Genomic DNA, 12778 nt, shown 5'->3' on the forward strand with positions numbered 1-12778 from the left:
CAGGAGACACTATGAGCTGAACATAACAGGAGACACTATGAACTGAACATAACAGGAGACACTATGAACTGAACATAACAGTCAGTGGAAGAGAGGACAGTAACAGGAGACACTATGAGCTGAACATAACAGTCAGTGGAAGAGAGGACAGTAACAGGAGACACTATGAGCTGAACATAACAGTCAGTGGAAGAGAGGACAGTAACAGGAGACACTATGAACTGAACATAACAGTCAGTGGAAGAGAGGACAGTAACAGGAGACACTATGAGCTGAACATAACAGTCAGTGGAAGAGAGGACAGTAACAGGAGACACTATGAGCTGAACATAACAGGAGACACTATGAGCTGAACATAACAGGAGACACTATGAGCTGAACATAAGTCAGTGGAAGGGAGGACAGTAACAGGAGACACTATGAGCTGAACATAACAGGAGACACTATGAGCTGAACATAACAGGAGACACTATGAGCTGAACATAACAGGAGACACTATGAGCTGAACATAACAGTCAGTAGAAGGGAGGACAGTAACAGGAGACACTATGAGCTGAACATAACAGGAGACACTATGAGCTGAACATAACAGTCAGTGGAAGGGAGGACAGTAACAGGAGACACTATGAGCTGAACATAACAGGAGACACTATGAGCTGAACATAACAGGAGACACTATGATCTGAACATAACAGGAGACACTATGAGCTGAACATAACAGTCAGTGGAAGAGAGGACAGTAACAGGAGACACTATGAGCTGAACATAACAGTCAGTGGAAGAGAGGACAGTAACAGGAGACACTATGAACTGAACATAACAGTCAGTGGAAGAGAGGACAGTAACAGGAGACACTATGAGCTGAACATAACAGTCAGTAGAAGAGAGGACAGTAACAGGAGACACTATGAACTGAACATAACAGTCAGTGGAAGAGAGGACAGTAACAGGAGACACTATGAGCTGAACATAACAGGAGACACTATGAGCTGAACATAACAGGAGACACTATGAGCTGAACATAACAGGAGACACTATGAGCTGAACATAACAGTCAGTGGAAGAGAGGACAGTAACAGGAGACACTATGAGCTGAACATAACAGGAGACACTATGAGCTGAACATAACAGGAGACACTATGAGCTGAACATAACAGTCAGTGAAAGGGAGGACAGTAACAGGAGACACTATGAGCTGAACATAACAGGAGACACTATGAGCTGAACATAACAGGAGACACTATGATCTGAACATAACAGGAGACACTATGAGCTGAACATAACAGGAGACACTATGAGCTGAACATAACAGGAGACACTATGAGCTGAACATAACAGTCAGTGGAAGGGAGGACAGTAACAGGAGACACTATGAGCTGAACATAACAGTCAGTAGAAGGGAGGACAGTAACAGGAGACACTATGAGCTGAACATAACAGGAGACACTATGAACTGAACATAACAGGAGACACTATGAGCTGAACATAACAGTCAGTGGAAGAGAGGACAGTAACAGGAGACACTATGAGCTGAACATAACAGTCAGTGGAAGAGAGGACAGTAACAGGAGACACTATGAGCTGAACATAACAGTCAGTGGAAGAGAGGACAGTAACAGGAGACACTATGAACTGAACATAACAGTCAGTGGAAGAGAGGACAGTAACAGGAGACACTATGAGCTGAACATAACAGTCAGTAGAAGAGAGGACAGTAACAGGAGACACTATGAACTGAACATAACAGTCAGTGGAAGAGAGGACAGTAACAGGAGACACTATGAGCTGAACATAACAGGAGACACTATGAGCTGAACATAACAGGAGACACTATGAGCTGAACATAAGTCAGTGGAAGGGAGGACAGTAACAGGAGACACTATGAGCTGAACATAACAGAAGACACTATGAGCTGAACATAACAGGAGACACTATGAGCTGAACATAACAGGAGACACTATGAGCTGAACATAACAGTCAGTGGAAGGGAGGACAGTAACAGGAGACACTATGAGCTGAACATAACAGTCAGTAGAAGGGAGGACAGTAACAGGAGACACTATGAGCTGAACATAACAGTCAGTGGAAGAGAGGACAGTAACAGGAGACACTATGAACTGAACATAACAGTCAGTGGAAGAGAGGACAGTAACAGGAGACACTATGAGCTGAACATAACAGTCAGTAGAAGAGAGGACAGTAACAGGAGACACTATGAACTGAACATAACAGTCAGTGGAAGAGAGGACAGTAACAGGAGACACTATGAGCTGAACATAACAGGAGACACTATGAGCTGAACATAACAGGAGACACTATGAGCTGAACATAAGTCAGTGGAAGGGAGGACAGTAACAGGAGACACTATGAGCTGAACATAACAGGAGACACTATGAGCTGAACATAACAGGAGACACTATGAGCTGAACATAACAGGAGACACTATGAGCTGAACATAACAGTCAGTGGAAGGGAGGACAGTAACAGGAGACACTATGAGCTGAACATAACAGTCAGTAGAAGGGAGGACAGTAACAGGAGACACTATGAGCTGAACATAACAGTCAGTGGAAGAGAGGACAGTAACAGGAGACACTATGAGCTGAACATAACAGGAGACACTATGAACTGAACATAACAGGAGACACTATGAACTGAACATAACAGGAGACACTATGAACTGAACATAACAGGAGACACTATGAGCTGAACATAACAGGAGACACTATGAGCTGAACATAACAGGAGACACTATGAGCTGAACATAACAGTCAGTGGAAGAGAGGACAGTAACAGGAGACACTATGAACATAACTTTCATTGTCCTCCCTCCTCACGAGGACTCACGAAACATATGTGGGTTTTAACAAAATTACAAGGTACAAGTCAATGTTTCATAAACTTAGGGTTATATATATTATATAATAATTTCTCCAAAACTCAATATGTGTTGATATTAGTTGGCAGGGGGCTTTAGGTCAACATTATTGAGTCTCTTTTAAGACTTGTTCTGGTAGATGTTGTCTAAGATCTCTTTTCCATCTGTTTGACAAGAGACCAAAGCCTTTGCTTATTCTTAATTTTTAGGATGGAAAATAGTTAAAAATTTATATATGCCTTAATTGATAAAAAAATATATAGACAATTAGATTTCATTTGATATACTCCTACGAACTTCGTTGGTGCTCATGTGTCCTTTTTAGATAGATTGTCTAGCCTAGGGCATTTCTATCATCCTAAAACTACATCAGCACATGAAAGTACAGAATACTGGCCGAACTATCTATTTATTTAGGTTTTCTAGCAATCTATATCTATATATTTTTTGTACCTTCCCTCCGATGCTGGTAATGGTGTTTCCGACATCTGGACTGGGTGTGAGGACCGACGCTGTCTCCTCGGCTCCAAGCGGATGACAGATCTCCTGAATGGGCTTTTGCCCCGAAGATGCCAGCGATTTTGGGGTGCCAGCACTCATTGTACAAGCGATGGGAATCCGAGAACGGATTTACCGGGAAATATCTTCGTTTTTTTGGCCTGGAATGCGAGTTTTTGTGTGTGTGTCTGTGTGATTATTTCCCATGTATCCCGTATATCAAACGCTGGACACTCTAGTTGTAACCAAAAGCTTTCAGCTGACTGGCACTGCGCAGTCGCGGAAGTAGAATAACAGTAACCGGAAGTAATGACACTTTCAGCAATCACGTGACTTTTGTTGACATGCTGACAGAGTACAAAAAAAAGTAATTTAGCGGTGTTTGTTTCTGTATCTAGCGAAGTAGTTTAGTTGGAGTTAAACATACGATTATATGTGATAGTTGTGTAGCTATTTGAACGATGAGTAAAATCTGAAACATCTGCTATCCGTGGTCGATTCGTCTGTCCCCAGTGTAGATGTTAACTAACACTGTGATAGCTGGCTCTATTTAATGTTTTATATTGTTTAGGCTGCAACAAGTCTTTCTGACATGGCGTCGCCTGCACCGGGTAAGTCAAGTAGTAAAAGACAGGGTCGAATATCCAGGGCGTTTTGTGCGGCTTGTTGATGCAGAGTCCTGGGGCTCAATTCAATCCGCATCGCGGAAATTCATGTCTTTCTACCTCAAGTGGTGTAACCGCGTTGGAGCTGTCAAATCGGGGATACGGACACACAACAATACGGTTATTGTGGATAGTCAGATTCATGTAATAATTCGTTTTTAAAACGTTTACATGCTTTGCAAGAAGAACGATTTCCCCAATAGTCCTGTTTTTATATGGACACATCTGAAATGTCTACCTAATGATTAAACTATCTTCCTGTGAGGTTTAATGGCGGTTGCCGTCTATGTTGCTTTACCGCCCCCAATACTATTCTGACTCTGGCCACATCAACCTGCCACCTTCCCTCCGGACACTTCCGATCCCCAGCAACATGAGCACCCCTACAGTTGACGCAACTTTATCCACCGAAATGACACAATCCTCTGTCCCATGCCCTCCTGCACACTTCCCACATCTTGGGATCTCCCTCCTGCACACGGCTGCGACATGACCATAAACGTGGCACCTGAACCAGTACAGTGGATTCGCCACAAAAGCACTGGTTAACTGATATCTTAACGTGACCTTGTTGGGTAAAGACTGATGTAACCGATGTTAAACGGCTAGCTAGTTAGTGGTGGAGCGCTGGGTAAAGATGCTTCGAGGGTGACTGTTGTCTGTGTGCAGAGGGTCCCTGGTTCGAGCCCGGTGAGGGGACGGACTGAGAGGATAACTGAACAGACCGATTTATGATAATGATAAGTTTATATAACTACTGGCCTACTGCCATAATCAGTTTATCAAACGATTTAGTGTGCTTGTTACATTTCCACGAAATAATGACGATTTCTATCATCCTAATCGAAGTGTAGATTACATCTCACATTCCAATGTTTCAATTTGCGAACAAGGCTGCATGGGTTTTCTCTTATTGCCATTGGTTGCACAGAGTCACATTGTCTGCTTTAGATATAATGCATGGAGCCGCTTGTGGATTTGACAGCTCTAACGCAGTTCCTCCTCTGACACCGCCAAAACAACCGCTATGCAGATGTGGGCTAAATAATATCTGATTGAATAGAGCTCTGAATCTTCTTCAACAGCCCTGGATAAGAGCTAGCTAGAATAGAGCCCTGGATAAGAGCTAGCTAGAATAGAGCCCTGGATAAGAGCTAGCTAGAATAGAGCCCTGGATAAGAGCTAGCTAGAATAGAGCCCTGGATAAGAGCTAGCTAGAATAGAGCCCTGGATAAGAGCTAGCTAGAATAGAGCCCTGGATATGAGCTAGCTAGAATAGAGCCCTGGATAAGAGCTAGCTAGCTATTTGTGCTGATTATTCCCATGATCTTCTGTTTTTTCTGCCATCAGGAGTCCAGAACAAGAACCGTGTGGCCATTTTGGCTGACCTGGACAAGGAGAAGAGACGCTTGATACATAACTCATCCATGAATAACCCTGCAGCCAGGTATTAGGAATGAACATGTATCTCCTCCTCCCCACTATCTGTCAATAGTGGGTCGTGTCAGTGAAATAAATCTTGGTTGTGTCTCATATAGTGTTCTGCTATTCACCAGGGCCCACTGCCAGTGTTCTGCTATAGACCAGGGCCCACTGCCAGTGTTCTGCTATAGACCAGGGCCCACTCCCAGTGTTCTGCTATAGACCAGGGCCCACTCCCAGTGTTCTGCTATAGACCAGGGCCCACTCCCAGTGTTCTGCTATAGACCAGGGCCCACTCCCAGTGTTCTGCTATAGACCAGGGCCCACTCCCAGTGTTCTGCTATAGACCAGGGCCCACTCCCAGTGTTCTGCTATAGACCAGGGCCCACTGCCAGTGTTCTGCTATAGACCAGGGCCCACTGCCAGTGTTCTACTATAGACCATGGCCCACTCCCAGTGTTCTGCTATAGACCAGGGCCCACTCCCAGTGTTCTGCTATAGACCAGGGCCCACTCCCAGTGTTCTGCTATAGACCATGGCCCACTCCCAGTGTTCTGCTATAGACCAGGGCCCACTCCCAGTGTTCTGCTATAGACCAGGGCCCACTCCCAGTGTTCTGCTATAGACCAGGGCCCACTCCCAGTGTTCTGCTATAGACCAGGGCCCATAAGCCTCTGGTCAAAACTCAAAAGTAGTACATGTACTATATAGGGAATATGGTGCTATTTGGGATGCATACCTTGATTCAGTGACGCGTGTGACCCCTGACCTCTACCCCCTCATCCCTCTCTCCAGACCTGCCCTGAATAAAGCCTTCAGAGACCACACTGAGCAGCAGCACATCGCTGCCCAGCAGGAAGCAGCTCTGCAGGTAAGGTCTTGACCTCGTTGTAGAACTTCAGAAATGCATCCTTCCTTCCTTAATTGTTTCCATTTTTAAGTATGCATAGATCTATAAGTGATTGGACGGATGTAAGCGAGGTGACCACACTGTAACTTAGACCAATCCAACCACTTCAGATCTGGGATTTTTAACAGGGCCCTTGGGTAGCTTATAGGTGGCTCCAGAGCCATACTGCTCTCTGTATATACAGGAAGTGAAGTTTGTTGCTGTACTGTCCGACTAAGGCTCCCTGGTTGCCGCGGTTATTGTTCTCGTACATTATTGTGTAACTCATCTTCCTTGTGTTTTTTGTTGTTGTTGTTGTTGTTACAGCATGCCCATACACACTCTTCTGGTTTCTTCATCACTCAAGACTCGTCCTTCGGGAACCTGATCCTCCCCGTGCTGCCACAACCAGACCCACCTTCAGCAGCAGAACTACAGAACCTTTAAGAAAACATGGCAGAAAGACCGACGGCTAGAAGTAGCCGTTGGCCACGGTGTGTTACACATCAGCTGTTTGGTGTTGTAGAATCGTCGGGAAATTACCTGAAATTGGCTGTCGATATTCTGGTCAGAGGTGATATGAGATTGTAGGCCACCCACTGCTTTTCAGAACATTTAGCCATTACCTGCTCTGTTTCTTCCCATCCGGAGGCCACTAGACCTTCCAGGATATGACCAATGGAGAATTTGTTTGTTAACTTTAAAACTGACAGCTGATGAAACTGAGGGGTATTGTGGTCTGTAATAAAGCCCTTTGAGGAAAAACTCATTCTGATTGGCTGGGCCTGGCTCCCCAGTCGGTGGGCCTACCAGGTCCACCCATGGCTGTGCCCCTGCCCAGTCATGTGAAATCCATAGATTAGGGCCTAATGAATTCATTTAAATTGACTCTTTTAAAGTTGTTGCGTTTCTGTTTTTTGTTCAATATAGATTTGCCTTTGTAGACAGAAAAAAAAAGTTTATGAAAATAAAATAAATTGTAACATGGTTATTTTCTGTCTCCATTTTTCGCAACCAAGAGAAACAATGTAAAAACTATTATTGCATCGAAGCTACGTTGGGTAGCCTATAGTACTACGTTGGGTAACCTATAGTGCTACGTTGGGTAACCTATAGTGCTACGTTGGGTAACCTATAGTACTACGTTGGGTAACCTATAGTACTACGTTGGGTAACCTATAGTACTACGTTGGGTAGCCTATAGTACTACGTTGGGTAGCCTATAGTACTACGTTGGGTAGCCTATAGTACTACGTTGGGTAGCCTATAGTACTACGTTGGGTAACCTATAGTACTACGTTGGGTAACCTGTAGTACTACGTTGGGTAGCCTATTGTACTACGTTGGGTAGCCTATAGTACTACGTTGGGTAGCCTATAGTACTACATTGGGTAGCCTATAGTACTACGTTGGGTAGCCTATAGTACTACGTTGGGTAACCTATAGTACTACGTTGGGTAACCTATAGTACTACGTTGGGTAGCCTATAGTACTACGTTGGGTAGCCTATAGTACTACGTTGGGTAGCCTATAGTACTACGTTGGGTAACCTATAGTACTACGTTGGGTAACCTATAGTACTACGTTGGGTAACCTATAGTACTACGTTGGGTAACCTATAGTACTACGTTGGGTAACCTATAGTACTACGTTGGGTAACCTATAGTACTACGTTGGGTAACCTATAGTACTACGTTGGGTAGCCTATAGTACTACGTTGGGTAGCCTATAGTACTACGTTGGGTAGCCTATAGTACTACGTTGGGTAACCTATAGTACTACGGTGGGTAACCTATAGTACTACGTTGGGTAGCCTATAGTACTACGTTGGGTAACCTATAGTACTACGTTGGGTAACCTATAGTACTACGTTGGGTAACCTATAGTACTACGTTGGGTAACATATAGTACTACGTTGGGTAGCCTATAGTACTACGTTGGGTAACCTATATTACTACGTTGGGTAACCTATAGTACTACGTTGGGTAACCTATAGTACTACGTTGGGTAACCTATAGTACTACGTTGGGTAACCTATAGTACTACGTTGGGTAACCTATAGTACTACGTTGGGTAACCTATAGTACTACGTTGGGTAACCTATAGTACTACGTTGGGTAGCCTATAGTACTACGTTGGGTAGCCTATAGTACTACGTTGGGTAACCTATAGTACTACGTTGGGTAACCTATAGTACTACGTTGGGTAACCTATAGTACTACGTTGGGTAACCTATAGTACTACGTTGGGTAACCTATAGTACTACGTTGGGTAACCTATAGTACTACGTTGGGTAACCTATAGTACTACGTTGGGTAACCTATAGTACTACGTTGGGTAACCTATAGTACTACGTTGGGTAACCTATAGTACTACGGTGGGTAACCTATAGTACTACGTTGGGTAACCTATAGTACTACGTTGGGTAGCCTATAGTACTACGTTGGGTAACCTATAGTACTACGTTGGGTAACCTATAGTACTACGTTGGGTAACCTATAGTACTACGTTGGGTAGCCTATAGTACTACGTTGGGTAACCTATAGTACTACGTTGGGTAACCTATAGTACTACGTTGGGTAACCTATAGTACTACGTTGGGTAGCCTATAGTACTACGTTGGGTAACCTATAGTACTACGTTGGGTAACCTATAGTACTACGTTGGGTAACCTATAGTACTACGTTGGGTAGCCTATAGTACTACGTTGGGTAACCTATAGTACTACGTTGGGTAACCTATAGTACTACGTTGGGTAACCTATAGTACTACGTTGGGTAACCTATAGTACTACGTTGGGTAACCTATAGTACTACGTTGGGTAACCTATAGTACTACGTTGGGTAACCTATAGTACTACGTTGGGTAGCCTATAGTACTACGTTGGGTAACCTATAGTACTACGTTGGGTAACCTATAGTACTACGTTGGGTAGCCTATAGTACTACGTTGGGTAACCTATAGTACTACGTTGGGTAACCTAGTGCTCTGAGTCTACGTAGAGCAGTCTATACATTAAAAACGAGTCTCCACAATCTTTCAGTAAAGCTATTTCAAAACCCCAAAAACACAATTTCCTGGTGATTGGAAGTGTGTGTGTAGAGGTGAATTATAAAACCAGTTAAGTGGATCCATGGTGTCAAGACAAAACCACCAACACAGCAGGCTGAGAATGGCCTGATCTTTTACAACGGTCTCACTAGTTGATTATGATTAGGAAATGAAATGCTTTGAATCTACTGTAAACGACTGGTCCATTGGTTGTTTACTTTTCTAGACTAGTAAGCGTTTGTTTGTTTTAAAATCAGTACTTCACTACTATAATACCTGAATGTTGTCTAAATAAAATGTTCAACTAGTTAGGTATAGTAATCAGCCCGCTAACTGAGGTTAGCGGTCGCTTGGTGTAGCTGGTGCTACGCGTTGGTTACTCAGTCATTAGAACAAAAAAGACACCTGTGTGTTATCAGAAACACTTACCTTTACAGCGAACACACTTCCTATGTCTCCTAACATAACCCCCCACCACACACCCACACACACACACACGAACTGGACCTGTGTGAAAATAGCCATAATAATGCCATTTGAGTTTCGCCTTCAAAATAAAAGCCCCCCCCCCACCACCACCACCATTGGAAATGACACAAATGGTGGAATCAAGTCATATTTGGAATAGATAAGGCAAAAAAATATATAATGTGTAATGTTGTTAAATTATTTAAATGAAATAAAATGATTGCCAATAAACAGAAAACACTGGTAAAATCTGTATGTATTAGACTTTATGCTAATATGCATTTTACAGATTAAACTAGAGATTGTGCATCCATGAAATGGGGTATCAGCCTACCTACTCAGTGGCACCAACAGAACGACGTAGAACTTACACAAATACGATTGTGTAAGCTCTTATTGTGGGACTCTAAAAACCAGTGTGAAATGAGCCACATTAAATCAGCGGGCACCATCAAAACCAACTACTTGAATGTCCTGGCCTACTCCTTGAAGTTTACAGTTCTGTAAAAAAAAAAACACTTCTTTATCTTTTGTACTTCACTGTATTTATATGTATTGCATGTCAGACCAAGCGATTGACTTGAGGCATTTTGATTTAAAATGTGTAAAGACGCATCACCATTAGAGTAATGTGGGTCGTTAACAGCTGTGCCAGTCCATCATTGAATGAGCTGTACTCATAAGCAAACAAGAAAATGATCACCCGGAGGCGACTAGTAGCCGGGGACTTTAATAATGCAGGGAAACTTAAAGCAGCTCTACCTCATTTCTACCAACATGTTAAATGTGCAACCAGAGGGGAAAATAACTATGGACAACCTATACTCCATACACAGAGATGCATACAAAGCTCTCCCTCGCCCTCCATTTGGCAAATCTGACCATAATTATTTCCTCCTCATTCCTGCTTACAAGCTAAAATTAAAGCAGGAACCACCAGTGAGTGGTCAGATGAAGTAGATGCTAAGCTACGTGACTGTTTTGCTATCACAGACTGGAATATGTTCCGGAATTCTTCCAATGGCATTGAGGAGTACACCACATCTGTCATTGGGTTCGTCAATAAGTGCATCGATGACGTCGTCCGCATAGTGACCGTACGCACATATCCCAACCAGAAGCCATGGATTACAGGCAACATCCGCACTGAGCTAAAGGCTAGAGCTGCCACTTTCAAGGAGCGGGACTCTAACCTGGAAGCTTATAAGAAATCCCGCTATGCCCTCCGACGAACCATCAAACAGGCAAAGCACCAATACAGGACTAAGATAGAGTTGTACTACACCGGCTCTGACGCTCGTCGGATGTGGCAGGGCCTGCAAACCATTACAGACTACAAAGGAAACACAGCCGAAACACAAGGCCGCAGGGCCAGACGGATTACCAAGGCCGCAGGGCCAGATGGATTACCAAGGCCGCAGGGCCAGACGGATTACCAAGGCCGCAGGGCCAGACGGATTACCAAGGCCGCAGGGCCAGACGGATTACCAGGACGTGTACTGTGAACATGCGCTGACCCACTAGCAAGTGTCTTCACTGACATTTTCAACCTCTCCTTGTCCGAGTCTGTAATACAAACATGTTTTAAGCAGACCACCATAGTGTCTGTGCCCAAGAACACTCAAGTAACCTGCCTAAATGACTACCGAACCGTAGCACTCACGTCTGTAGCCATGAAGTGCTTTGAAAGGCTGGTCATGGCTCACATCAACACCATCATCCCAGAAACCCTAGACCCACTCCAATTTGCATACCACCCCAACAGATCCACAGATAATGCAGTCTCTATTGCACTCCACACTGATCTTTCCCACCTGGACAAAATCAACACCTATGTGTGAATGTTATTCATTGACATTGATGCTAGTTAGGCGGGCGGGTGCTGGCAGCGAACGGTTGAAAAGCATGCATTTGGTTTTACTAGCGTTTAAGAGCAGTTGGAGGCCAGGAAAGGAGTGTTGTATGGCATTAAAGCTCATTTGGAGGTTAGTTAACACAGTGTCCAAAGAAGGGCCAGATGTATACAGAATGGTGTCGTCTGCGTAGAGGTGGATCAGAGAATCACCAGCAGCAAGAGCGACATCGTTGATATATACCGAGAAATGAGTCGGCCCAAGAATTGAACCCTGTAGTACCCCCATAGAGACTGCCAGAGGTCCGGACAACAGGCCCTCCGATTTAACACACTGAACTCTGTCTGCAAAGTAGTTGGTGAACCAGGCGAGGCAGTCATTTGAGAAACCAAGGCTGTTGAGTCTGTCGATAAGAACCTTGGCCAGGTCGATGAAAACGGCTGCACAGTACTGTCTTTTATCGATGATATCGTTTAGTACCTTGAGCGTGGCTGAGGTGCACCCATGACCAGCTCGGAAACCAGATAGCACAGCGGAGAAGGTACGGTGGGATTCTAAAAGATCAGTGATCTGTTTATTAACTTGGCTTTCGAGGACTTTATAAAGGCAGGGCAGGATGGATATAGGTCTATAACAGTTGGGGTCTAGAGGCAGGGCAGGGCAGGGCAGGATGGATATAGGTCTATAACAGTTTGGGTCTAGAGGCAGGGTAGGATGGATATAGGTCTGTAACAGTTTGGGTCTAGAGGCAGGGCAGGATGGATATAGGTATGTAACAGTTTGGGTCTAGAGGCAGGGTAGGATGGATATAGGTCTGTAACAGTTTGGGTCTAGAGGCAGGGCAGGGTAGGATGGATATAGGTCTATATAGGTCTATAACAGTTTGGGTCTAGAGGCAGGATGTAATATTATATTGACAAGACAGTCGAGTGACCACTCTAACAATGTAAATACCTCTTCTCCAAGACAGAAGGCAGTCGGGCGGAGGCGAGATCAGGTGGAACCGTTCTAGCCAATGAGAGTACAGATACGCATGAGAATAACATGCACAATT

General features: G+C 44.1%; 2 protein-coding genes across 2 annotated transcripts in view; one reads left to right on the top strand and one right to left on the bottom strand.

Moving 5' to 3' along the window:
* LOC109882175 (sorting nexin-30) overlaps positions 1 to 3625 on the bottom strand; it is a 55729-nt gene extending 52104 nt beyond the window's left edge. The window contains 1 exon segment of the mRNA XM_031826016.1: positions 3332 to 3625. Coding sequence (XP_031681876.1) covers positions 3332 to 3478 — 147 coding nt within the window. The 5' untranslated portion in view covers positions 3479 to 3625.
* Positions 3626 to 3656: 31 nt separating this feature from the next.
* On the top strand, positions 3657 to 7344 carry LOC109882176 (SOSS complex subunit C-like). Its single transcript, XM_031826015.1, has 4 exons — positions 3657 to 3987; positions 5392 to 5488; positions 6259 to 6334; positions 6680 to 7344. Exons 1-4 carry the CDS (start codon positions 3969 to 3971, stop codon positions 6797 to 6799), a joined length of 312 nt encoding a protein of 103 aa, XP_031681875.1. The 5' UTR covers positions 3657 to 3968; the 3' UTR covers positions 6800 to 7344.
* Positions 7345 to 12778: the final 5434 nt, after the last annotated feature.

The sequence above is a fragment of the Oncorhynchus kisutch genome, linkage group LG6 (genome assembly GCF_002021735.2).
Source record: "Oncorhynchus kisutch isolate 150728-3 linkage group LG6, Okis_V2, whole genome shotgun sequence".
Classification (NCBI taxonomy): Eukaryota; Metazoa; Chordata; class Actinopteri; order Salmoniformes; family Salmonidae; genus Oncorhynchus; species Oncorhynchus kisutch.

Bases quoted from the DNA above. Each gene is read 5' to 3' on its own strand.
- LOC109882176 (XM_031826015.1), top strand. The intron at 5,489-6,258 runs GTATTAGGAATG...CCCTCTCTCCAG, and splicing joins ATGAATAACCCTGCAGCCAG to ACCTGCCCTGAATAAAGCCT. The intron at 6,335-6,679 runs GTAAGGTCTTGA...TTGTTGTTACAG, and splicing joins AGCAGGAAGCAGCTCTGCAG to CATGCCCATACACACTCTTC.